The 27427-nt window shown below is 49.3% G+C and overlaps 1 protein-coding gene across 4 annotated transcripts in view; it reads left to right on the forward strand.

Annotated features, from left to right (window-relative positions):
• Mtcl1 (microtubule crosslinking factor 1) overlaps positions 1 to 26573 on the forward strand; it is a 121386-nt gene extending 94813 nt beyond the window's left edge. For 2 of the 4 annotated variants that reach the window (XM_057758422.1, XM_057758423.1), the window contains 7 exons: positions 742 to 909; positions 4471 to 4725; positions 12264 to 12542; positions 14587 to 14618; positions 17215 to 18754; positions 21969 to 22025; positions 24468 to 24608. In XM_057758422.1, coding sequence (XP_057614405.1) covers positions 742 to 909; positions 4471 to 4725; positions 12264 to 12542; positions 14587 to 14618; positions 17215 to 18754; positions 21969 to 22007 — 2313 coding nt within the window. In that variant the 3' untranslated portion in view covers positions 22008 to 22025; positions 24468 to 24608. Of the gene's footprint in view, positions 1 to 741; positions 910 to 4470; positions 4726 to 12263; positions 12543 to 14586; positions 14619 to 17214; positions 18755 to 21968; positions 22026 to 24467 lie in introns of all 4 variants that reach the window. The other 2 variants (XM_057758420.1, XM_057758421.1) reach the window with 1 other exon arrangement.
• Positions 26574 to 27427: the final 854 nt, after the last annotated feature.

A 27427-nucleotide genomic window follows, 5' to 3' on the forward strand; every position in this document is an offset into this window, starting at 1 on the left:
GAACCCGCAAACGCCTGGGAGTAAGGTGAGCATTATTTCCCCTCCGGCTTTAATTAGGAACTCTCAGAAGCTCCCTCCCACTCTGCCTTGCTTGTCATGGTCCTAGTCTCTGAGTTACCAGAAGTCAAAGAGTGACCGCCCTGTGTCTCCCAGAGTCCTAGGCCCTCATTGATTCCTTCTGGTTCAGTAGCTTGCACTGGAGAGATGGGTACCACCGCAACCAGCCCAACTCAGAGCGCAGGGTATCTGAAGTCCCGCAGCGTCGCCCAACAGACTAGCTTCAAGGGCTCCCAGTGGCCTTTGGCAACTTCTTCTTCTTCTTTTTTTTTGGATTTTTCGAGACAGGGTTTCTCCGTAGTTTTTTTGTTTTTTTTTTTTGTTGTTGTTGTTGTTTGTTTTTTTTGGTTCCTGTCCTGGAACTAGCCCTCGAACTCACAGAGATCCGCCTGCCTCTGCCTCCCAGGTGCTGGTTTGGCAACTTCTTGATTCTAAACTAACCCTCAGGCTTGAGAGCACCCGTGACTTAGGTGCCCACAGCACCAATCCATGGTTCAGCCTCTGAACACACCTGCTCAGGGGCCTTGGCCTCAGGAGGACTCTGGCCAGAAGGGACCATCTTGCCATTATTCGGTGATTCTAGGCCCCACCCACAGGTGCCTTCTGCAGGGACCCTGGAAGGTGCTGCAGCTCCGACTGACTGAGACACTCTTAAGTGAGGTTCCCTTGGCTCTGTTCCCACAGGTGTCCGAAAATCAGCAGCTGTTCAGGGCTCTCAAGGCCCTGCTGGAGGACTTCCGCTCGGAGCTGCGGGAAGATGAGCATGCGCGGCTCCGGCTGCAGCAGCAGTACGCCAGCGACAAGGCTGCCTGGGATGTGGAGTGGGCTGTACTTAAGTGCCGCCTGGAGCAGGTACCTGCCCCTTGGGCTGCCTCCCTCCTGAACACTGTCCCCCTCTTCCCTATCCAGCAGCCCTTGTGGACCAGGTTGGGGCAGGGAGAGGAATGGGTCTGGAGGTTGTCCGCGAAGGGCCTCACCTCGTAAGTCCCATTGTTCATGGTAGTCTCCCTTCCGAGGGTGAAGACACCTTCACTAGGAGCATTTCCTTGTGCTGTCTGCTCCCTCGGTGCTAAACAAGAATGTTGAGGAGCCCTGTCGAAGCACTGGCAGCATGAAGCTGTCGCCATGTGAAGCTGGACCACAGGAAACCAGAGTAGAGGTGTTTTTTTCTTTTTGAGACAGGGTCTCACTGTGTAGCCCTGGCTGGACAGGAACTTGCTGTGTAGACCAGGCTGGACTGGAACTTGCTATGTAAACCAGGCTAGCCTCACCTGCTTCTCTGCCTCCCGAATGCTGAGATAAAAGGTGTGCGCCTTCGCACTGACTTCAGACTGTGGTTCTGTCCCCGCTGAGAAAAGACAACAGGTGGCTGCCCTTTATAATTTTGGAAATAATTGAAAAGAGCTTCCTCTTGTGGCTTGGACACCTTGTCAAATCAAATGTCCCTTTTATATCAAAGAAACCGAGGCCCAGAAGGGGCAGCGTGCTTCGGATCTGAGTCTGGGCTAGCATGAAGAGAGCCCAGGTGACACACCTCAGTGAGGATTTACAGTCAGCCTGGGGAGTGTGACCCCGCCCATAGGGAGCAGCAGCCTTTGCTAAGCTGTTTATCTGGGTGTCCCCCGCGCAGTGTCTGCTGCTCTAGGGTGCTGTCAGGTCAGAAGGCAGGAACAAGGCCTGTGTGTGGCATGTATCTTCTACCCTTTGTTGTGAGGCAAACTATAAAGTAATTAAAATTTTATATGGATTGGCTCAGTCATGAAAGAAAAAAGTCCCCTAAGAAGGAGATACCTTGTAAATAGGCTCAGTTGTGATAAAAGATGAGAAGAGCCTGTCACCCTGAAGAAGATAGCTCACCTAGGACTCCCCATGTACACTGTTCTGCCAAATGACCTCCAGGTACCCCTCAAGATCACTTGCACCACCACCTGAGCCAGGATACCTCCCTAGTTTACCTGCATTACCACTGACCCCGGTACCCCTCAGGTTCACCTGTTCTGTGGCATGAACTTAAGGACCTCCAAGTTCACCTGTACTGCCACCGACCCTGGGCACCCTGCTGCCATCTGCCACCAGATTCCACAAACCCGCCTGCTCTGTCTTCTGAGGTTTAAGGCTCATATCCTTGAAGAGTCAGGAACAGAGTCCGACCAAACCTATGAAATGATAGAACCATGGCCCTGTTATGGTTCCTGGCTGCTCAGGAGAGGGCTTCTTACCAGATGCTCTGTTCATCCTGGAGTCCAGTCTGCCAGGAGCCACAGGGAGAAGTGTGCAAGGATGCTTTTCCAGGAGGAGCCATTAAGTCCCTTCAGGAGTATGCAGGGGGTCTGTGTGGGTAAGAAGGAAGACATACGTGTTGATGCAAGCCACTTTCAAACATTGTATGTTTGTCTCAGAGGAGCCTGAAATCCACCAGTGTGTTGGCTGCAATTAAAGCCTCAGGGAAGAACAGAGCCTTCCTGCCAGGAAACAAGCTAGGACCTCAAGTTCAGAAGCCAGCCGGTTCATCTTCTACCCTGCCTGCTCAGGACATTTCTTCAACATACACATCCCAGGGTCAGCTTGGCCTTCTGCTTAAATACAAATCAAAAACCCAGATATTTTCAGTGGAGCCCAAATCTCTATTTTGTTTTCTCCCAAACTAAGACCTTGCTCTAAATACTGAGGATCCAGCAACACACGAAACAGCCTTTGCTTAGCTGGGCTTGGTGGAACATACGTGTAGAAAAACTGAGGCAGGGGGAATCCCAAGTCTGAGGTCATGCTTGGTAACAAACAGGAAACAATTTCAAAATAAAATCACTTGTCTTGAATGTGTGAGGCTCATGGCAGCATGTCTGTATAGCGGAACCCAAAGCAAGACACAGCCTTTCTAGTCTGCTGAGTCAATCCTTAAGACCTAGTAGGGCGGCTAGGCTCTCGGAAGAAAAAACTCCCCTGCAGACAGGCAAGCCTGATGGAAGTAGTTTCTCAGTTGGGGTCTCTTTTCCCCTGCAGACAGGCCAGCCTGACAGAGGTAGTTCCTCAGTTGGGGGGGTCTCTCTTCCCTGCTGACTATAAAAACTAACCAGCAGGCCTTGGAGTTGTTACCTCCACACCTTTGGCCCTCAGGAACCTCATCCCCATCCTCTCCCTCTGGACCATCAATTTACATGGAGGAAAGGAGTTTTATAGTGATACCTGCTGTGTTCATAGTACATTGTTTGGACAGATCAAGTGTTGGTCCCATGTTCCTTCTGTTTAAAGAGCCTCCCTTGTCGGTCTGAAGGACAGGTCTCCTGGCAGAAGTTGGTTTTTGTTGTTATTGTATGTTTTCATTTCTCTGTGTTAGGATGCCTTCAGTTTTGAAATTTAGAATTTTATTATCTTAGGCAGGTCTCTCTCTTCTAGTAAAACACCACGACCTAAAGCAACTTGGGGAGGAAAGAATTAATTTCGGCCCACACTTCTATCACTGTCCGTCATTGAAAGAAGGCAGGGCAGAAACTCAAGGCCGGAACCCGGAGAGTGGAGCTGATGCAGAAGCCGTGGGGGAGAGCTGCTTCCTGGGTTGCTCCTCATGGCTTGCTCAGCCTGCTTTCCTATAGAACCCAGGACCACCAGCCTAGCCATGGCACTACCCACCATGGGCTGTGCCCTCCCCTCCCCCATCAATTATCAACCATAACAATACCATGCATACTTGCTTGCAGGCCAGTCTTAGAGAGGCATCTTCTTAATTAAGATTTCCTCTTCCAAGATCTGTTTAGGTTTCTGCCAGGTGGACAGGAGTCAACCAGCACATTTATCCCGTTTGCATTTCTGCCTCAGCTGCCCATCGTTACCTGACTCGCATCGTTTCCAAGGAGAAGTCTGGTGTGTTCCTTGAGCACCATGTGCAGTGATCGATGGTTCTAGGAACCAAGAGCACTTAGGAAAAGCAGGATGCTTCATGGGCGCCCAGAGGAAGGAAGCCCTACATGCACACAGTGCCCCTGCCTTTGCATAATACCGTTTCTCTCTGCTTTCTCCCGGTTTCCTCTTTGGTAGTTCTCTGGATTCTACATTTCACCCCTGGGTCTTTGAGAAATGTTTATTGTTGTCCCACATCGGGGCCAAAGATCCTGGACCGAGCGAGCATGGTAGCATCTACAAAGAGCTGTAGAGGTAGAAGACAGAGTGACTGAGACTGGGAGGGAGGTAGACCCAAGGAGCCTGTTAGAGCTGTGCTCAACAATCTAGGAGATTTTATATCCGACATTCCAAATTCTGGCCTTAGAAATGAAATTTGTTTTGTTTTCCCATGAAATCAGTCCAGCTCGGCTTAGGTAGTATGCATCCTGGGATCCTGTGCAGGTATTCTGAGCTTTCTTTCTGCCTCTAATGGTGAATTTCAGAGAGGGTAGCCCTTAGTCTTGTCTTCTTTAACAGCTGGAAGAGAAGGCTGAGAAAAGCTTGGGAGAGCTCGACTCCTCTGCGGAGGGCAAAGGGGCCTTGAAGAAGGAGAGAGAGGTCCACCAGAAGCTGCTAGCCGACAGCCACGGCCTGGTCATGGACCTGCGTTGGCAGATCCATCACCGGGAGAAGAACTGGAACCGAGAGAAGGTGGAGCTGCTGGAACGTCTGGACAGCGAGCGGCAGGAGTGGGGGCGACAGAAAGAGGAACTCCTGTGGCGGGTGGAGCAGGTAGGTGTGCCACAGCCCCAGAGTGGGCAGCAGCTGCACCGGAGCAAGCAGCATGCAGATAGCTCATGGCCCTGGGAGCCAGGGGACCTCAGAAAGAAGTTTGCTGCTGTCCCCTGCCTTCTGTTGAGGGCATACAGAGGAAGAGTGAGACATGCTAGGTTTCCTGTGGCAGAGTCTTCTCCCGTGCGCCACGTGTTAGTTACTTTGGTGCACCAGAATCCCCGTGAGATCAACTTAAAAGGCGTGGTTCGTGTTGCGTCAGTCAATGGTGTGGGGTGGCTGGAGAACATGGTTAGAGGAGCCCCTTCGTCTCTGCTGGACGGGCAGCACAGAGCAATACAGGAGGACTGGACAAGCTGTAGCTCCAAGGGCACAGCCCCAGGGACCAACTAATTCCAACTACACCCCCACCTCTTGTCTTCTACTATCTTCCAATAATGCCATCATCTTTGAATTTGTCTAGGAATTCATTGATTTATTAGGTCAGAGCCCACAGGATGTAGTGGCCACTGCAAACACACCCTGGTCAACGTTACTAATCCAGACACTTCTCAACCCAGTGAAGTTGACAGTCAGGGTGAATCATACTCTTACATGACACACACCTTTTCATTGCAGAGTTTGTAGGCTATCTGCCTTTGTACGCGTGTACAGGGACTGGGAAGGATTTTTTTTTTTTTTTTAAAGGGATTTGGCTTGGAAGGGGAGGTTATTTCAGGTCATCCTCAGAAAGTTCTGCTCCTGAATAAGCTAACACTTAGGATGCCCCGGAAGACCTGGTCATGGTGCTGGCTGCAGCCTGAATGGGATCATCACCATTAGTGAAGTAATTACCAAATTGAGTTAGAAGTCCTTGTTTGCTGGCTGGGGACTGCGCCTGCTGTGTGGTACTGCTGAGCTGTGATTAGATAGAAACAGAATCCAGGGAGGTGTCTGGTAGCTCATCACCTCCCGATAAACAAACTCTGATGGATGGAGGGAGAGCAGAGGAAGCTGATTTCCTGCTGCCTGGCTAATCCTTCTCTGCATTGCGTGCCCTTGGTGCGGTTTGTGTGGCTGCAGCAGGCCCAGAGTGGTGTGGGAGTTCAGGAAGCTTTTCACTTCACGCTGAGAAGGGGGTGTTGAATTCCTTCCTGGCTAGATTCCCCCCCCCCTACAGATACCTTGCCTCTTCCAACCTGTCACTCTTACAAATGCCCAGAGCCTTAAGAACTGTCAGCTAAAAATGACAAATAAAGTGCAGCGTGGCTCCATTATTAATACTCGCCTGGCCGGCGTTAGTATGAGAGCCTGTTGAGAATGAGGCTCTTCCGGCCACGTGTACGGCACAGTTCTTGCGCTAAAGTTGTAGGGCCATGGTGAAGTGAAGTCCGGATTTGCATGGACTCAGAATGAACCACGTGATTTAAAAGTGACCCAGAGTCTCTGACTTAGGAACAGTAGAAAGGAAGAAAGCACCCTAGGGACAGAAGGGGCAGAGGCTTTTCTGGGTCTAGTCACCTTGCTAATATTTGATATGGCTCCATTTCAAAATTCTCCAAATACTTCCAAGAGGGAAGTCCTCACTTCCTGTGTGGTTTGGAAATCCAGCCCTGTGAAGAATCTGCCAGACTGTGCCTAGCATCTGTACTCTGTTGAGGGGCCTGCCGCGTGGTAGAACTTCAGAGCTAACGGCATGTATTCCTATAAAATGATCGCCAATTTGTCACACCCAACTTGACTTTTTCTGAGGAGATGTGAGCAGATGCCTCTGCCCCAGATGGAGTTCTGATTCAGACCAAAGGATGATTCCACCTAGATCTAGTTTAGTGACCCACCATGGAGGAAAGTTTCTTTTCTGGAGCCTGGGTGGCTCCCAGGTGGAAGCCTCACCGAAGAGCCCACCGTGGCGGCAATGATTCACGTGAGCTGCATCTCTCCTTCACAAACTGCAGGCGGCTCAGCCCACAGGTAGCTCAACCCACTGGCAGCTCCTTCCTCCACAACTGTTACTGCTTATGTAACCTTGCGGAGGACTCTTAGTGAATCCACTTCTAACTTTTTGTGCTTCTTGGGCCCTGTAAATTGCATGAAGCTTTCTCTTCCCTCCAGGAGACTGTGCTTTATCTCCTGGGAAGAGTAGGTAAGCTGTGGTGATATGTTGTTTGTGCTTTAACCAATAAAGCTTGCCTGAAGAGCAGAGCTGGCCACTAGTTAACCATAGAGGTAGCACACACCTTTAATCCCAAGCACTTCGAAGGCAGAGGCAGAGGGATCTCTCTGAGTTTAAGGCTACCCTGGGCCACATTAGATCAACCCAGCCTAAAAGAGAACCAGCCAGGCAGTGGAGGCTCACAGCTTTGATCCCAGCACTAGGGAGGTGGAGACAGGAGTGATGTGTCTGGGCGAAGAGAGGAATAGAAGACAGGAAGTGACAGGGCCACAGAGCATTCAGTCTGAGCATTCAGTTTGAGGACTTGCAGAGGCAGGATACCCCATTCGGTCTGGGAATTTCACAGAGCTAAGAACGAGGGGCTGGCTGCTCTGCTTCTCTGATCTTTCAGCTTTCACCCCTAATAACTGACTCCGGGTTTTTATTATTAAGATCAGGTAGAATTCGTACTACAGCAAGCTGTTCCAGCCTGGCTCCAGGGAACCTTCACTCTTGGTCACTGCTTGTATTGCTTACCTCGAGTGTCCCTGCTAGACCCTGTGAGGCCATTGTGTCCCCTGTCATGGGCCTTTGGGGGTCCCCTTTGCCTGGTCATTGCCTCTCATCCATCCTGTCTCTGACTTCTCCAGTTTTGAAAGTCGCACTTACTGTCAGTCAAACTGGTATCTGAGGTCTTTGTTTTTCTTTGGGGAATGAGGAATTTCTAGCAAAGAAAAATTTGCTCAGACACATGTGATAACCCTCAGTTTCTGAGGCAACAGTGACCCAGGGCTGAGCTGCCACCTCACTTTGATACCATTTTGGGGCAATAAAAACAAGGACCAGCAGCTGAACTTGATTGCTGTGTCTTCCGCGTGGCCGCAGCCTGGTATTTCAGGCGTCCCCCTGGCCCTCACACCTGTGCTGTAGGTGTGTGTAGGTTTTCCTGCTCATCAGACGGGTCCACAGTGAAAGGATGCTGAACGCATGCAGACGTGGCTTTGAGGACTCGGTGTAGCCTTTCCCCTGGAGCGGTCAGCATTGTAAAGGGCCTCCGAACATTAGCACAGTAGCTGTCAGCATTTTCTGAAAGAGCAGGCCGGCTCTGATGCCCATGGAGAGGCCGGTACGAGGGGAAACGCGCACAGTTTCACCAGTTGCTTGCTGCTCTAATGTCTAGCTGCACATTCCGTAGATGAGCAAGAAACATAACTGAGTGTTCCTCGCGGTTTCCACCTGATATCCGACCCCCAGAGAAGCCGAATAGCATTGGCTGTGAGAACTTGATACAGACAGCGAAGGAAGCAACAGTAAATCCATTTTCCACTCCCAGAACATGTGCTTCATACTTGCCCAGTGACAATAAACTCCCGCATAATTTCTACACACACATGGCGGTCTGTGTGGCGAAGGACTGTGGGAATGTGGCTACGGTCACTCGGCGTGTCTGACCTGTCTGATCTCATCTCAATCCATGTGTGACTGGGGGGGTCAATTACCTTTTATGGGCTCACAATGGATTTCTCCATAGAATTGGCCAGCACCCGGGTCACTGTCACAGAATGTCTCTATATTTGTACTTAGGGAGCTAAAAGAGGAACGATTGTGTTACCTGTTCTCCTTCCAATTAATTTTCTCAAGTCAGCTGCTGTGAGAACCCGAGCAGCCAGGCATCCTCTAAACCTCTTCCCAGGGCGACCTTTTTCTTTTCACCCTCTGTAAGGTGACGGTCTTGAGAGTCTGTCGTGCTCAATTTATTTGAAATACAAGCCTGTTAAATTTTCCATTTACATTAAATGCATTCTACTGCAAGATCGCAAGTACAGTAGCTGTGTGGCCCCGGGAAACCCTACCCGGTAAGGACCCATTAGACTATTGCAGTAGCACGCAAGCATCTCGGCCGGCCGCAGGGACTGCCAGCTCTAGCCGCTTCGGCTTGGTTTTTTAGGAAACCTGACACTTAGCAGCCCCAGTGCAAACTGCTGCTGGCTGCCTGGGTTTATTTTTGCAACCCCACTTTACTGAGCTGGATTGTGTTTGTTTGTAGCTCTCTTTAGCCGTTCCTTCTCCCCCTTCACACACACCCTCAGTGCCCATTTACAGCTTCCAATGTGATTCTTGCATTTTAATTCTTTGCCCAAAATACCCTGGGAGATGATCATGTGTTAAACTCAGCTGCACTGACATGCGTTAGAGAAATATAATAAAAAGCTTTCCTTTTTATAGATTTTTTTTAAATAAAGTATTTAGCATCATTAAGGGAACTGCGAAGAAATGTGTCATTAGGAAGGGGGAGGGGAGAGTAGGGGGGACTGAGCTCGAATCTGGAGTAAGCTATTCTTTCCCTGATTTAACATCAAGCCTGCCGCAGACTGGCATCTAAGATTTTGCTGCTGGCAGGGACCCCATCTTCTCATGGACTAGCAATGATGCTCAGAGATATTTAATTAGAAAAGCGAGTTGTAGGTCCTTTTGTTCTGTTCAGGTTCCTCCTGAGCATTCACAAGCTATGCTTCTGCAAGCTCATGGATGTAGGCTCAAATTGGGTTTCAGAGTTATAACTGGTAAAGATGCTCTTTAAAAACCAGTCTGGGGAAGCTCCGCCTGGAGCAGAAGTCAGGAGCAAATCCAGTCCTGGAACACTAGTCAGGATGAGCTAGTGATGAGATCCAGAGTCAGCCATCTCCACCAGACAGGCTCAACTCCAAGCCAGGGACTTTTGCAGGAAGGGATCCAGACCAGGATTTACAGAAATAGGGCAAAGCCAGCAACCTAGGCCAAAGTAGGCCTGAGACAGCAAACTCCAAGGGAGCAGAGCAAGGCACAGGAGCACTGAGCTACCTCCAGGAACACCAACTAACCAACGGGGTAACTAAACTGTAACACTGACTTTACCACGAGGAACAACCATCTGAGCTTTGGATTCACTGGCACCTAGAAGATTATTCAACTGAATCTCAGGCAGCCCAGCCACACCTATTAGAGAAAAAGATGAGTAGAAAAGGTAAGATCACACGCTACACCACAAAGAGCAATACAACACCAGCAAGATCTGAACAACCTTATAGAAGAGAAAGTGGGAAATACACATGAATGCATTGGCACAGGAAACCACTTCCTAAATATAACCCTAGCAGCACAGACACTGAGGGAAACAGTTAATAAATGGGACCTCCTGAAACTGAAAAGCTTCTGTAAAGCAAAGGACACGGTCAACAAGACAAAACGACAGCCTATAGTATGGGAAAAGATCTTCACTAACCCCACATCAGACAGAGGTCTGATCTCCAAAATATACAAAGAACTCAAGAAATTGGACACCAAAAAACTCCCACATAATCCAATAAAAAAAAAATGGAGTACAGACCTAAACAGAGAACTCTGAACAGAGGAATCTAAAATGGCTGAAAGACACTTAAGGAAATGTTCAACATCCTTAGTCATCAGAGAAATGCAAATCAAAACCACTCTGAGATTCCATCTTACATTTGAAAGAATAGCCAAGATCAGAAACACTGATGACAACTTATGCTGGAGAGGTTGTGGGGAAAAGGGAACACTTTTGCATTGCTGGTGGGAATGCAAGCTGGTACAGCCCCTTTGGATGTCAGTGTGGTGATGTCTCAGAAGATTAGGAAACAACCTTCCTCAAGATCCAGTAATACCACTTTGGGTATATATCCAAAGGATGCTCAGTCGTGCCACAAGGACATGTGCTCATAGCAGCTTTGTTTGTCATAGCCAGAACCTGGAAACAACCTAAATGCCCCTCGATCGAAGAATGGATAAGGAAAATGTGGTGCATTTACACAATGGAGTACTATACAGCAGAAAAAAAATAACATCTTGAATTTTGCAGGAAAATGGATGGAGCTAGAAAACATTATTTTGAGTGAGGTAACCCAGACACAGAAAGACAATTTTCACATGTACTCACTCGTAGGTGGTTTTTAAACATAAAGCAAAGAAAGCCAGTCTACAAACCACAATCCCAGAAAACTTAGACAACAATGAGGGCACTAAGAGACTTATATAGATCTACATGGGAAGCAGAAGTAGAAAAGTAAAGATCTGCTGAGTAAATTGGAAGCACGGGGACCTTGGGGGAGGGCTGAAGGGGGGAGGGGAGAGGCCGGGAGGGGAGCAGAGAAAAATGTAGCGCTCAATAAATATAAAAAAAAATTGAATAAAAAGTAATCAGTCTGGGTTTGAGGGATTTTTTAAAAGAACTTCCTTTGTCATCTCAGCACTTGAGGACTGGAAATCTTGAGTTGGCCACTCTTTCCAGTGAAATGAAAATGTCATTCTGGTCATTGGATAACTTACTTATTCAAGAGAACAGCCAGTCTAGGAGAGTGAGCACTTAATCATTAGAAAGTCCTAGGTAAGAATAGCTTCAGGCCTCGATTTCACTTTCTATAAGTATTTAGAAAAAGGGAGGCAATAAATAAGAGAGACGAAACCCGTGAGCCACATCTCTGGGACACCCTATCAGTCCTCTGTGATTTTTATATAGCTGTCTGATAAAATACTCCACTCAAGATCTCCCACTGGAAGAAAGATGCTTATTGGCCCAGTGAGTGCACCTGCCAGGCCCCCTGTTTGCACACCTGTCTGCACATCTCCACTGAACTAGGCAAGAATTGGGAAATCAGTTTTGCTTGCAAAGCAGCAAACCACACCTCTGCGGCTGCAGCCCTGCCTTGTTTAGTTGCTGGGAACCAAATCAGGGCCTTGCATGTGCTTGGCAAGTGCTCCCCCACCAACCTTATCCCAAGCCCCTTCATCGACACCCCAAGTGATCTGTCTTTACCCGGTACCACTTCAGTTTCCCATGTCGCGCGGAAAAGTGTTCCAGGTCTCAGTCATCTTTGTAGGTCAGTTTTAACACTCTCAAGCAAAGTTAGCGTTGTCTTGAGCACCAGGTGACTACAATCCAGTTCAGTCAGTCGGTTCTGTATCAGATTTGTTATCTGCCTTGGGTCAGGTAGGAAAATGGGCTTCCCTCTCAGGAGTTTGCTAAAGTTCTGGAGGTTACTGTAAAAGAAATATTAAACATGATGCTTGTTCCCCTTAAACTTAAATACAAAAGGTCTAATTTCCCGTAAGCACAATGATTGATAAATTATATGACTACAACAGAAATGAAGAAGACAATAGCAAAAACTCTCAAAACACAAATATTTGCATCAGGAATATTCTGCAGTCCAGGTAAAGTGTGCTTCTCTTTAGGAAGCATTTGTGGTACGGTGCGACATCTTGAACCCGATGCCATGCCGTTAAGCACATTTGATTATAGAAAAGTCTTTTCAGGTAGACGCGTAATTCAACATAGTGGAGAAAGGATGAACTTAGCAAAATTGTCACACTGGAAAGGGAGGCTTATTGTTTCCATTTTGACACTCAGTTACAGAAAGAGAACAGCCACCGGAGAAGTGGCAGTTTCCTCTGCAGTCAAAAGGAAGACGACACCCGCCCTTTTCCACACCAAGGAGACCTCCGTGCTCCCCGGCCTGTGTCCATGTGGCCCTGTGCAGACACTGATTCGATCCCATTTGAAGACCGGCCGCTTTCCAAACTGAAGGAGTCGGACCGGTGCTCGGCCAGTGAGAACCTGTACTTGGACGCTTTGTCCATGGACGATGACCCAGAGGATCCGCCACCCCTCAGGAACTGCCTTGCCAAGGTCAGCCTGGGTTTGTCCTCTGAGGTTACCAGCAGCAGGAGGGAGCCAACATTCGGTGTAGCCGGTGTCTGGCAGTTCCCTCCCGGCAAGTTAGTGCCCCAGACCACGACTCTACTCCCGTGGTCAATTTAATGTAGCCGTCTTGTTCTGGGTTCAGAAATGCTTGCCGGGCGGTGGTGGCGCACGCCTTTAATCCCAGCACTCGGGAGGCAGAGGCAGGCAGATCTCTGTGAGTTCGAGACCAGCCTGGTCTACAAGAGCTAGTCCCAGGACAGGCTCCAAAACCACAGAGAAACCCTGTCTCAAAAAAACCAAAAAAAAAAAAAAAAAAAAAAATGCTGGACCAGCGTCCCATGTAACATGAAAACTCCCAAGAACAAGTGTAGTCAACAAAACTCAGTAGACAAAGCAAATGTATAGTTTCAACTTTTCTTGAAATCATTATGCATTTTCTGATGAAAACTCAGATGGCTGAGAAATAATTCTGTATTAAAGAATATCTTAACATTTAGTAGATATCACTAAATGGCAACCGTAATAAATATGTTATTCTGGACAAAGGGGAAAAAAATCCAACAAGTAGATGGACAAATGATTGAATTCGAGAGAGCCACCAAAATTTCTGCGGCACAATGCCACTTATTTTCCTCTGATGATTTTATCTTCTAAAGCCACAGTTTAAAAACTGGTATAAAAAATAGTGAGACCCTGTCTCAAACCCAGATGATGGGGTGGGCACCCTGCTGTGGGCATCATTACACATGTACCAGTTAACAGTGACTGTATCAGGATGGTGGGGTGGGCACCCTGCTGGGGGCATCATTACATGTGAGCCAGTTTACAGTGACTGTACTGGCTACTGTTCTTCCAAATACTTCATACTTACGGGACTTGTCTTGGATAGTGCTGAAATATGGGGACATTATGAGAGTTGAATGTCCCTGGTTCAAAATGCTGAGACCATAGGGTTTCAGGTTTCCAACTATCATGGAGTTTGGGATATTTACATGTTCATAAGAAGGCATCTTGGGGATAGGACTCGATTCAAACACAGAAATCATTTAAGTTCCATATTCATCTTATGCCTGTAGCCTGAAGGCAATTTTATTCTATGCTTATTTTGTGTGTGAAACAAAATCCAAAAATTTCAGATTTTGAAGTATTTCAGGGTACAGATTTTTGGATTAAGGGATGCTCAACGTACGTCAGTCAGGTCAGTGAAGTCAAATGCCTTACCCCCATCAGTGTGTAGCAGGTCGGTAGGATGTCAGTTGGTTGGTGTGCCCCACCACAGATCTGCAGGCAATCACCATGGTACAGCCTTGTAGCAGAGAGAGCACAGGTCCAAGGGAGACCCTTACTCCTCTGTGTGGTGGAAGCAAAGGCTTGCTGTCTGTGAGGAAGGCACGCTTCAGTGTGGCTGTGCAAGGAATATGGTTTCATTACTGCCCAGTGTCAGTTTCTTCCAAACCATGCCAGCACGCGAGTCTTTCTCAATAGACAACCTTTGTCTCTGCCGCTGTTTGTCAGCACAGTCCCTGCTGCCCTTCAGGGGAAGTCACCGTTTTTCTACTTCTGATCCTAACCAGGAATGTTCAAAACCAAGCAGGAGTCCCTGCCCCAAAGATGCCACCCATACCAATCTCCATAGCAAGATTTGGACTGGAGGACGTCGGTCTCCCACTCCTACCCCCACACGCATCTGGACTTACTCGGGGGTTGCCAGTTCTTGGAGCTCCACACAGTGGGGGTGCGGGAGAACCATTTCCTCAGCAGGCTTTCTAGTCAGTGTTTCTCACTCAGGCGGGCCCCTGCCTCCCTGGGGAGACTACAGAAGCTCCTACCCTCCCATGATGCTGTGGATGCAGTTTTACTGTGTCACTTCAAAGGGCTCGCTCGGGGCAGTAGCCTAGGACTTGGCCTCAGTGAGCATTTTGAGCCACGCCTTAAGAGACCATAGCAAAACAAGTCACTTAGTGCAGACGGGGTTCCTAGGAAGCCAGCATCAGTTGGTTCTGACAGATGTTTGTTTGTTTGTTTACAGGACGAAGAAAGCCGCAAGGGAAATCTTCAAAGGTAAGTAAAATTGATTGCTAAATTCTAAATCTTTTGCCTTTAAGGATCCACTGTTTTGATGCACTGTTTGTGGGTACTCTTCAAAATAACTTACAGTAAGTAGAAGCTGTTAAACTATTTGTCTCCTAGATTCGTATTAGCAAAAAGGCAATGTGCGCTGGTTTGTGTCTTAGAATAAGAACCGTGTTTACCATGTCCAGAGGAGTGCTTAAAAAAAAGTCTTTCAAAGGTCTGTGGAGACTTTCTTATGGGCAGCTCAGAAAAACACTTCATTTCTGAGGCGTCCTTCATGGCAAATGGGGGATTTGTTTTGTCTTTGCAGTCTTCCCTGCTGTGATTCCCAGAGGGAACAGACTTTAGCTGCGACCCTCGTGTTAGCTGCACCCAGCTTCCTCCTTGACAGCCCATGCTCTCTGGCTTTGCCTTTTCTTCCCTCCGTGGACAGACGCGTGTTATCCCCATTGCATCCTGTGTCTCTGGCTGTTTGCTGCCATCAGCTCCCCTCGTCCTATTTTTCCCGGTGATCTTGGAGGCTGTAAATGGCTGTCTTCTTTGCAGCCTAGACCATCTGTTTCCACAGAACCCACAGAGTTGCCCAGACATGGTGCCCTTCTCTGTCTTCCCCAGGCAATGCAAGTATACTTGTGGGCCTGGGCTCTGGAAGTGATCTGCACCTGCCTCTTGCTGTGCTTCCGTGGGTCTGGGACTTAAGTGCTTTGGGCCGTAGTTGCTTCATCCGTACATAGGGGAGTCAGATTCTTTGAAAGATTTTGTTGTTATTTTCTTTGTGGCGTTCACACATATGAACATACAGGAAGCCAGAGAAGCAGTACACACGGTTTAGCTGTGGCTCCATCAACTGCTGTGCCCCTTCACAGCAGCAATCGCTCCGTGTCCAGATGAAGGCTCGCACCGTTTGCTTTTGATACCCAGGCCTCCAATCTTCCTCTTCCTTTGTGCACTGTAACTGTGATTTTAAATCTTATTTGCTTCTAGTGATTTCAGAAGTAGTCAACATGGGGGTTGCAAATTTTAAGTAGCATCAAGTGTCTGAGACAAAACGGTGAAGGTGCCAACCCCTCCCCAGGCCATGTGGTCCCCCGACTTGTAACCATGTTGGGGCCCTGCCTCATCTCTTACACCAGGAGGCACCCGGCCATGCTTCCAGTGCATCCTAGTCTTGTTTCCTCAACGTGGCCGTTTCTCAGGTCCACACCCCTCCATTCTTTGTCGTCTCTGTGCTCCTCCATCCAGCTAACCCCAGGAAGCCCCCACCAGTGACAGCCACTAGTGGTTCAGTGTAGCAACCTTTGAGCATTTAGACTTGCTCACAGGGCAGCCTCAGTCTGGCCTTCCTGTTACTACCAGGTTCTATAGAGAGTGATCTGGGTACCAGGTATGGGATCCCTTCTGGCATGGCTAGGACTGAGTTAGAACCCTAGGTATAAAGTCTGTCAAGCTGAGAGGAAACGGATCTAGTAGGAAGGTAAGCTGCCTCCCACTTCTGCGGCAGCTTTAGCGATTCTGTCACCTGAGTTGGTGGGCACACCCGACCCCGAGCCTCTGACTGTATGTTTTCCCTGGTGGATAGGCAAGCAGCATGACGACCCCACCCACCTCCTGATTTGTCCAGTATGCCACCCCACCGCCTCTGTGGAGACTGAAGAGCAGAGGGAAAGCGTTCCCCAAGTTTCTGTCAGATTGAAACATGAGAAGTTGAAATGCTGGCACTGAGGATCTGCGCCCACATTCACACCCATTGAGCCATGGCTACCCAAATCAAGTTCTTGTCACTCACTTACCTTCTCCCTTTACCGTCGTTTGTGTGCCTGAGGGAGTTTTCCTCCTCTAGGACAGAAAGAACCAACACACACACACACACACACACACACACACACACACAGAGAGAGAGAGAGAGAGAGAGAGAGAGAGAGAGAGAGAGAGAGACACCACTTGGGTATCGAGAGGAAAGCTGGGACAGAAGGCGAGGGGCGAGGACGCCCCTTACTGAATTGGGTGGGCTTGATCGTATTCTAGGTTGAGACAAGACTCAAAACTGATCAGGATTTCCACTTCCCTATTTCCTCCAACATCTTCCAAGTGGCCTTTGGAGACGTCAAAGTCAGTGTCCTTCCAGCCAGTGGAGGATGAGGCTGTTTGGATGAAAAGAGATTTGAACCTGTAGATGTTTCAGCAGGGTCTCTCTCTGCCCGTCCTATGGCCCACAGTAGCTAGAGAGTATGGCATGTTCATCTTCTCAGGTTCCTGGAAGCCAGCACAGGGTGATCCTCCGTAGTGGCTTGAGTCGCCAGACCACAGTCTGGAATTAGCTATGACTGTGGGTAGGTAATCCACGCGTCTGTGTGGCCATGGAGGGAGTAGCTCTATTCAGTTCAGACCAAGGCAAGGGTGCAGGCATAATTGGCAGAGCTACACCACCGTGGGCATTCATGGGGTGAGCGTAACAACCATGCAGGATATCGAGTGGCTGATCCGATTGTTAAAGAGGCAGGTAGAGGCAGGCACCTCCACGGGTACATCTTGTGTAGAGTACAGTCCAGGAGCTGACCCCTGTTCTGCTTTTTTTTTCCCCCAGGGCTGTGTCTGTGTCCTGTATGTCTGAATTCCAGCGTCTGATGGACGTCTCCCCATTCCTGCCTGAGAAGGGCCTACCATCTGCCAGCAGCAAGGAGGATGTCACTCCACCCCTGTCTCCCGATGACCTGAAGTACATCGAGGAGTTCAACAGCAAAAACTGGGACTATACTTCCCCAAGGGCTGGGACCGATAGGCCTCCAGACCTCTGGGCAGACAGGACCGAGGTGGGGCGGGTGGGACATGACTCCACCGTGGAGCCTTTCCCAGACTCCTCCTGGTACCTGACCACAAGTGTCACCATGACGACAGACACCATGACCAGCCCAGAGCACTGCCAGAAGCAGCCACTGCGGAGCCATGTCCTCACCGAGCAGTCTGGGGTGCATGTATTGCACAGCCCCCCTGCTGTCCGCCGGGTTGACAGTATCGTGTCGGGTGGTGAGGGCAGGAGCCGAGTGGACCCCGAGGGCCCCTTTCCTATGAGCAGAGCAAGAGGGAACCTGGCAGATGCCAAGGGAGGTCATCCGGAACCTGTGCTCAACAGGTGGCCTTGCACCCCACCCAGACACCCCCGAGACTATGTGGACGGGTCTCTCCGCCCCTTAGAGAAACCTGTCTGCCCTTCCCTGGGCTTCCCCTCCCCATTGCACAGCCTAGATATGTCTAAGAACATGAGTGATGACATGAAGGAGGTGGCCTTCTCTGTCAGGAATGCCATCTGCTCTGGTCCCGCCGAACTACAAGTCAGGGACATGGCCTGCCAGACCAACGGGTCCAGGACAGCAGGAACACAGACCGTCCAGACAATCAGTGTGGGCCTGCAGACTGAGGCCCTGCGTGCCGGCGGTGTCACCAGCAGCCCCCACAAGTGTCTCACGCCAAAAGCCGGAGGTGGCACTACACCCGTGTCTTCTCCTTCCCGAAGCCTTAGGAACAGACAGGTGGCCCCTGCTATCGAGAAGGTGCAGGCCAAGTTTGAACGCACCTGCTGCTCCCCAAAGTACGGTTCTCCCAAGCTTCAGAGGAAGCCCCAGTCCAAAGCTGATCAGCCAAATAGCAGGACCTCTCCAGGCACGGCCCAGAAAGGGTTCAGCGAGTCAGCCTGGGCCCGCTCCACCACCACCAGGGAAAGCCCCGTGCACACCACCATCAACGATGGCCTCTCCAGCCTCTTCAACATCATTGACCACAGTCCTGTTGGGATGCGAGCTGGGAGCCGTTCTCGCTCGGCAGAACCTCGACAGGAGCTGGGTCCAGGCCAGGAAACGGGCACCAGTTCCCGAGGAAGGTCCCCCAGCCCCCTAGGCGTGGGCTCAGAGGTGTGCAGGGAGGATGGGGGAGAGAACACACCAGTCAGACAGGACTTATCTGCCCCCCCTGGCTACACGCTCACTGAGAATGTAGCCCGGATCCTCAACAAAAAATTGTTGGAGCATGCCTTAAAGGAGGAGAAGAAGCTAGCCGCCCATGGCCCCTCAGGACTCACCAGCGACAGCCACAGCGGAGAATCAGGACCAGCTGAACCAGGATCCATGGAGGTAAACTGGGTAGCCACCGCTCTGTCTCCCATTAGCCCTGCCTTTAGCTGTCTAGCTTAGAAAGGCCGGGTGGGTCCTGGGCACTGGTTTCAAAAATCCTTGTAAGTTGGCAGGAATGCAGTGAACCATGAAGTGGAACAGGCAGAAAGACAGACCCTGAGTAACTTACAGAAGAGATTACTTTTACTGTCCTCAAAATGATGAGGACGTGGTTTGCTCTGACTCCCTCCCCTGGTCTGGGTTAGCCCTTGTCTCCTGGTCTAGGAGTTGTACCTGCAGCCCACTGGCTTTCTCTCTGCGTGACTCGGTGCAAGGGTGAAACCTGAGTGAGTGGAAACCATGCGTGCACGTGTGTCTGTCTACCTGTCAGGACTTCTACACACTGCAGACTTTATGTGGGCTTCACGAGGAGCGTGTGACCGTGTATTTGGGCCACACAGACACAAAACCCTTTCATTGGGAACTACAAGAACAGGTTTTCGATTCTTGGGCCACCTCAGTACAGACCGGCAGATTGTCATCTTATCAACCTCACTTCTTCGTTGGACTCAGGCAATGGATAAAGTGAAAACAGGGCCCCAATAGAATGTGGCAATGGTGACACAAATCTGTCAGCACTAAATTCTATTCTTATACAAGTGGATATACCTATATATCCATTTGTGTTCTTGCACTGGAAAATAAAAACAAAGCAAACAAATCCAAAACCACACAAGCAAACAAGGAACCCCGCGGGTATGGTGGTACACAGCTTTAATCTTAGCACTCAGGAGACAGGCAGGTTTATCTCCAAGTTCTAGGCCCTCCAAGGCTGCATAATGAGAGCCTATCTCAAAAGCAAGGAAGAAAATCCTATGTCCACTGCAAACCAAGCAGCCTGATACTGAGTGGTGACGGCAGTGGGGATTGGCGCCTCACTGCTAAAGCAGTGCTGACAGAGCAGGGCTGTCTAGTAAGTGATCATAGTAACAGCTGCTCCTGGGAGCCTGCATGTGCCCGTGTTCATGAGCATCATCCAAGCCCAGCCACTCCCACATACAGCACGGGCAGGGGCAGAAAACTGCAGGGTGCTCTCAGACTGCCCTCTGCTTCCTTGTAGCTCTGGCTTCCTGGGTGACAGGAGGAGAAAGGTGTATTTCCTTTGCCACTTGCCTCAAATTGCTCACAGGGGAGAAATGAATAGGTTCTCTCGGTCCAGCCCTCGGAGGAGTAATTAACTCAAAAGACAGAGTTTAAACCAGTAGGGCAGGCCTTGATGATTCTGACCTTCAGCTATAGAAATGGTAATCCCATGAGCTGCTCTTCCCAAGGTCTCAGTTCTAGGGACAGATTTCTTTTTTTTTTTTTTTTTTTTTTGGTTTTTCGAGACAGGGTTTCTCTGTAGCTTTGGTGCCTGTCCTGGAACTAGCTCTTGTAGACCAGGCTGGCCTCGAACTCACAGAGATCCGCCTGCCTCTGCCTCCCGAGTGCTGGGATTAAAGGCGTGTGCCACCACCGCCCAGCTAGGGACAGATTTCTTAAGAGTTTTATAATTTAGTTATAATTAATTATTTAATAATTAATAATCAATCACTATCATTATTTAATTGGGGGTGTGTGCAGCTTCAGAGGTCTAGCCCAATATCATCATGGTGGGAAGCACGGCAGAATGCAGGCAGACGTGGTGCTGGAGAAGGAGCTAACAATTCCACATCTGGACCCACAGGCAGCAGGAAGACAGGGACTCTGGGCCTAACATCAAATTTTGAAACCCACCTCCACTGACACACTTCCTCCAGCAAGGCCACACCTCCTAATTCTTCTCAAGTAGTGCTATCCTCTGATGACTAAATATTAACATATGAACCTATAGGGGCCATTCTTACTCATGGGCCTGCAGCCAGATCATAATGCTAAATGCATTCCGCCCAACTTCAGAAGGGACTGATTTCTTACATGCTCTGAAAAGAAAGGACATGGCGGATAAGAGTTTTCAGGTAGCAAATGGTGTCTCCTCTGATCTTTTCACCCCCGAACCTCAGGAGCCCTCAGCTGTGGCTTGGGAGGGTCTGTTTGTAGATGAATATGTTGCCTGCGGGTAAAACAGAACGCATTTTCAGGCATTGTCAATTGGCTGTCTTGAGTTTCTACTCATCTTAGAGACCAAGTAGAAATTATGTTTGGGAACCAAAGAACCTTTGTGTTCTTGACAGCGAGTGAGAAGATGGTGACACAGAGGTAATAGAGATGCCACATGCTTTAATGGAGTCAAAGCCTGTGTCGCAAAACCCATGCTGTCATGGCGGTCACCCCTCACTGTCCTTATTTTCCAGAAAGCGTGTGTTTAAAACAGATTCTTATTTGTGCACGTGCATGCAAACACACACACACACACACACACACACACACACACACACGCATGCACATGTCTTATTGGCAACCAAACAAGCTGAGAGTCACGACAGGAGCACAGGTGGTTTCAGAACCCAAGAACATGCAGGGAGACTCAGTGGCAGCATTTCAAGGCCATGGGCTCATCTCCCCTTTTTCTCAGCAGCTTGCTTGTCCTGGGTGCCAGCAGAATCCTGTTTGGTTGGACCCCACGTAATGGGTGCGTTGGGAATCACGCCTCATCTCGGTGAATTTGTGGGGCTCTGGCTTTGACACTCAGAACAGCAGAGTCGCTGGTGTTTTCCCTGCCTGTGTGGCATTGCCACGGGATCTCCACACATGAGCGACAGGAAGTGTCCCTTTCTTGCTTCCGTATCACCCCACAAGTGGCCCTAGCCTCTCCCTCTCTTGAAGCTTGGCAGCAAAGCAGAGTTGTGCCAAGAGAATGCTCTGGCATCCTTCCCTCCCAGAGCTAATACAGTGGAGGGGAAGTGATCACAGGCAGCCATAGCTTGTGACCAGAACAAGCCAGGCTGTGTACCCAGCTGAGCCACTTTCACAGCTCCCTTGGTCACATAAGTGCCATCAGAGAGTTAAGGGACCACTGCCTGTCCTTGGTTCACCTTCCTTCTTCAGCCTGTTGATACATGGCAGAAGACAGTCCTGTGACTAAGTGCCATGGCTGCCGCCTCCTGCCTCTACCCTGCCTCTGCGTGAACCCAGGGCCCACCCTTCTCCCCCGGAGGCCATCTTGGAGCAGGGGCTACACTTGTACTGTTCTTCTGTTTGAAACGAACTTTCCAACCGACTTGGTTTTCTCTCCTTTTTCTGTCTGTCTGTCCAGAACCAAACTGTCTTACTAACTGCCCCGTGGGGACTCTAGCCCTGCCTGCCTCACACTGTAAGTGCCTCCTTCCTCGCTTCCCTCCATCCAGAGAGTTGTGTGTGTAGCTGATGTACTCCATGGTTGCATTCATCACCATCTGTGGAAATCCATGCTCATCCCCAGAAACAGACACTGAGTGCAGACACCCCACTTTGTGTGCCTCCAGGGTCAACCACTTAGCGTGTAGATTCTGCTGAGGTTTCTCCTCTCAGGGAGTTTGCAGTTGAGAAGGAACATTGGCTGGGGGGCATCTCAGGCACAACTCAAGTCTTGGTGCCCAGCGTCTGTTGGTTCCGACCCACCCACTGCTGCTCGCTGGCATTTCAGTTGCATCTGTGTGTTGCTGGGTACTGGGCTGTGTTAAGCCTTCTCTGTTTTTTTTGTTTTTTTTTTTCTTCTTTTTCATACCACCATACCAGAAAGAATAAATCCAAATGTATCTTGTCTTTTCAAGTGAGTCTATTGGCCGAAAAGTAAGTTCTTGCTAAGGACTGGCCGAATGGATCATAGCAGGGACAATCCTGTTCCCTGTATTTTTGAGAACTCTGGGATTGGTCTTCAGAGCCTGAACTGAGGGAGGCCTGTGAGAAAGCACACATTTTGGTTTGAGTCAAGCATGTAGTCACCCTCCAATCTACCAGAAGTTAAGAACTAACAGAGCCATGCTGTACGTGGTGACGCACACCTTTAATCCCAGCCCTGGGGAGGCAGAGACAGTGGATATTGGTGAGTTTGAGGCCAGCCAGGGCTACATAGTGAGATGCTGTCTTGGGGGTGAGGGAGACATAGCCGCCATGGCAGGGGGAGAGGGTGAATGGCCAAGGAAGTGATGGGAAGGGCCATTTTCCACACAGCCACCTCACTGGCTTATGGGTAAAGGCCAACATCGCTCGTTTATGTGCGCTGGTGTCTTGCTAAGGAAATGTTAGTTTCTGTGACGTCGTGGCTGCACATTTCTTCCTGCATAGGCAGGTGTCAGTGAGGAGGGTGTGGTGGTCTCTGAGCTGGTTCTGTTCAGCCTCAGTGGGAGGAAGGGGCTGGATGGACCTGTAGCGGCAGCAACGGCAGCAAACGTGCACATGCTCACTCCTACAGTGGCAGGAACAGGGACGTGGATTTCACAAGCTCTACCACCCTCCTCCGTTTACTGTGAGGTGAGGTAACGAGACACAGATACAGTCCCGCCTTGACGTCGTGTGTACCCACGCGGCAGCCATGAGTACATCCTGGCTGTCGCTGCACCATGGCATAAACGGCCCAGGGAAGATTCTCCTAGGTCAGGGAAGATGCCTACCAAAAGGAGGCATCTGATGGAATGGTCTCAGTGTTTCCTTTTTTGCTGGCCCCGCAGGGATGAGGGAAAGATTGCCCCATTACTCCTCCGCTCTTACAGAAGCCTGTGGTTCCCTTGCTGCCCTTGGGTCATGACATCTTCTCTGGCCATCTCTGAGCATCCTGTCCTGTCTTCATCTTGTCCCGAAAGCCATCGCCTGCCCACTGGACATGGCATCTGTCCTTCCATCCCTTCTGTTCCTAATCTCTTCATTCTGGCTTCTTCATTGTCATGTCAAATCTTCTAGCACACCTCTTGACTTCCTTTGTGGGCCCTAATTCCATGACATTGTGCTTGTGTCTTTCATCACATAAATATCACCCCCTCCGGACCTGTGTGAGCGTCATCCACGGTTCACTGTGCGACACAGCTTTCTGCTTTTCTGTGTGTCCGTAACTTCCACGTTTGGACATCCCTGTTCCCTGACTTGCAGGTTAGGAACACGCAGGCCCACAGCCCTTTTAAACAAGCAAACAACTGTCACGTGATCCGCACTCAGACTGTTCCAGTGGCTGGAACACAGACGTGTGAGCACGGTCTAGTCCTAGTTGGTAAGACTGCTGCCGCGGTGGCGATCATGAAAGAAAACCAGACCTCAATTAAAATTTCCGCCTGCAGCATTTTTTTTTTCCACACTGTGGGAGTTTGTTTAGCCTTCTGCCAGTCAGCTTGGGATAAGCAGTGGCAGAGTTCTGTTTGGCTCTCTTTGCTGATACAGCTGGGTTCCACCTCAGGCCTCCGTGGGCCTCAGTAGACTGAGATCCTGCGAGACTGACTCAGTAGCTGAAGGGATCCTTCAAGGAGCTCAAGGATGGGACTGAGCTACTTCATCTTCTCGTGTTCGAGCCCAGTTCCGGAGATGCCCTACAAGCAGAACCGTGTCCCCGTGTTTTGTTGTGTTTTGTCACAGTGTAAAAGGTCACGTGTTCTGTGTCACCAGTCATCCATGTGCAATGTTTCACTGGTCGCTTTAGGTTCCTCTCCACGCATGCCATAATCGTTCAGATGCTGTAGCCTCCTGGGCTGTTCCCTTCGACTTCAGCATGTGTGATGTATGTTGGGGGCCATGGCCCACGGGACACTCCGGGTCTGAATAACACTGTCTCCCTCTCTCGGCTCTGAAGGAACTACCTTGTTCTGCACTTGCGCCATCCCTAGAGCCCTGCTTCTCCAGGCCAGAGAGACCAGCCAACCGCCGCCTTCCATCCCGTTGGGCCCCACCCTCCCCTACTGCCTCACCATCTCAGGCACCCGGAGACCGAGTGTCCTTGGAGGAACACAGTGAGGAGGAGCCACCAGAGGAGAAGCCACACCTGTGACGTGATGCAAGCTTGCATGAATTATCACCAGAATAATTCACTGTAATTTGCACAACCAGACCATCACCATCCACCCACCTCTGCCCCAAAGGGAAGATGTAGCTTTCCCAAGGTCAATGGGTGTCTTTAAACACACAGAGCTGCTGAATGTTCAGCCTGGTTAAACTGAGATGTTTCGGCCATGAAACAGAAAAATGTGCCTGTAATAATTTTTTCATAGCTCAGAAAACTATTTTTGCCTTCATCTTTTTTTTACACACAGTATATTAAACAAAAAGGTAAATAGGGTATAAATAGATTTAAGAGTTTTAATATGTACATCTTAAGAGATTCCGAGCAACCTTGTTCCCAATCCTGCTGCCTCTGTTCAATTTGCACTGTTTCGTTACGCTTGGGGTTCTCACTGTTGAGTTCAGAGCGTTCTAAGTTAAATTTCATTTTGTTCAGTGTTAGGATTTTTTTAAGAGTCTTTTTTTAATGCTTGAGACTGCCCAACTCAGTGAACTCTTTGTAGTGAAAAGGCCACGAGGCCAGAAGACAAGAGCGTCTGTCATCTGGAAGGACGCAGGTCAACGATTGTGAAAAGGTACAGGAGTCCATGAGATGGACTTAAGACTCACTGTGTGACCCATAAACTCTGCCTGCCGCACATCCTCGGGCACCTGTACATACACTGCTCCGTCCCTGCCCTCACCTGCGTGTGCGTCAGTCTGACCCACTGTGAGCTGTTGTAAAGTTTCTTGTAGCGCGCTGTTACTGTTGGTCCCCTGTACCAATGAGAGGACAGCACCATTTTTAAGTTATTGTTAAAATGTTAACTGACAGTGTACAAAGCAACACTCAGCATTTTCTTGTTTAAGGAAAAGCATTACAAAAAAAAAAAAAAAACCCATGAGGATGCCAAATTGAGACAAATGATGGTGCCTCAGAGTCTGTCTGAGACCATGATGATACAGAAATAAAGCCCTTACAAGGAAGAAACAAGGTCTTGGGTGTCACACTTCACTGGCTCCTTCCTCCCCCTTGTTGTCTTCAGCTCTTCAGGGAACGTTTCTCCAGGTTTTCTGTCGCTGGCAGAGTACAGGGAAAGGGGATGAGGAGGGGGCTGGTCACACATGGGGCCGCACCCTTGCGACATGGTATTTCAGGACTCTGGGGGTCCAGGAAAATAAATGGCTTGTTTTTACTGCAGACACTAGAGCTGAGAAGGGACATGTCAAGGTGGCTACCAACAAGTATATGCGGCCAGCATCTTCCCTTCTAATCAGGAAAGGGAGTAGATCTCCACTGCAGATGGGCAGCCCAGCATTTTGGTGTTGGGGGTAGTGTGAGGGCGGAGTTACGAAGACGCTGCTGAAGAGCCCAGGACTATTTACAAAGGCCAGAGCTTCTGGCTTTGATGCTTCATTACCCCAACGGTTTTCTTCTAAAGAGGAAATAAGGTCTCTTCCCAGGGTCACACAGTGCCTCCATTAAACGGTTTTCAAAGACCGTTAGTGAGAAGATGGGGCGGTTGGAACCTTGACAGCATGTTGGTGATGGAGCACCGTGGGAGACAACATAACAGTTCCTTTAACCCTCACACAGAGTCACTGCATAGCCAGCCATCCCACGGCGGGTACACAATGCTTGTAACTGGACAGGACTCACATAGATGCCTTTACTGCTTTTCACGACAGTGTTCTTATAACAGCTGATGGAGGAAGATCATTGGTTAACTAATAAAGAAACTGCCTTGGCCCATTTATAGGCCAGCCCTTAGGTGGGTGGAGTAAACAGACAGAATGTTGGGAGAAAGAAGCCGAGTCAGTGAGTCGCCATGATTCTCCCACTCCAGACAGACGCAGGTTAAGATCTTTCCTGGTAAGCCAGCTCGTGGTGCTACACAGAATATTAGAAATGGGTTAGATCAGTATGTAAGAGCTAGCCAATAAAAGGCTGGAACTAATGGGCCAGGCAGTGATTAAAAGAATACAGTTTCCGTGTAATTATTTCGGGGCATAAGCCATGCGGGCGGCCGGGTGCCAGAGACGCAGCCCGCCGCTCTTATTACAACAAACAGCCAGAAAGCCAGAACTAGCACCCAGGTCCACGCGCACGTGAGGGGAGAAATAAAATGTGTATTTGCAGTGGGATATTAGCTCGCAGCAAGGAAAAAGGACACTCGGGTACACTCTTCATTGTGAACCTTGTAAGTGAGGTAAGTCAGTCACAAATTAGGGATGGATTTCCACTCATGTGCTATTTATTAATGCTGGTATTCTTAGAGACAAACTAAAATGGTCACTGGGGGCGCTGAAGGCTGGAGAGATGGGAGCTGGTATGAAATGGTGGCAGGGATTCAGTGTAGGATGAAGAAAAGATGGCTGGTACTGGGTAGTAATGAATACATTGTCCAACAGTGAGAATATACTTAATGCCAGCGAGTTAACACTTAAAAGACCCAACACGGTTCAAGACCAGCATGGTCTACAAGAGCTAGTTCCAGGACAGGCTCCAAAACCACAGAGAAACCCTGTCTCGAAAAACCAAAAAAAAAAAAAAAAAAAGAGCCAACACGGTAAATCTTCCAATTTTACCACAATAAAGGCCTTTTTAATGCAGAAAATAGAAATTTCACAGAAGCACACTAGATATAGCCACAAACAACTTGTCAGCAAAGGTGTGTTTTGTGGGGTTGGGATATAGCTCCATGGGAGTGATCCTAGCGTGTTTGAAGCCTTGGGATCAATCTCCAGCCTTAGAGACAGAAAGAGACATCGACA

Source organism: Chionomys nivalis, chromosome 26 (assembly GCF_950005125.1).
Source record: "Chionomys nivalis chromosome 26, mChiNiv1.1, whole genome shotgun sequence".
NCBI classification, from domain to species: Eukaryota; Metazoa; Chordata; class Mammalia; order Rodentia; family Cricetidae; genus Chionomys; species Chionomys nivalis.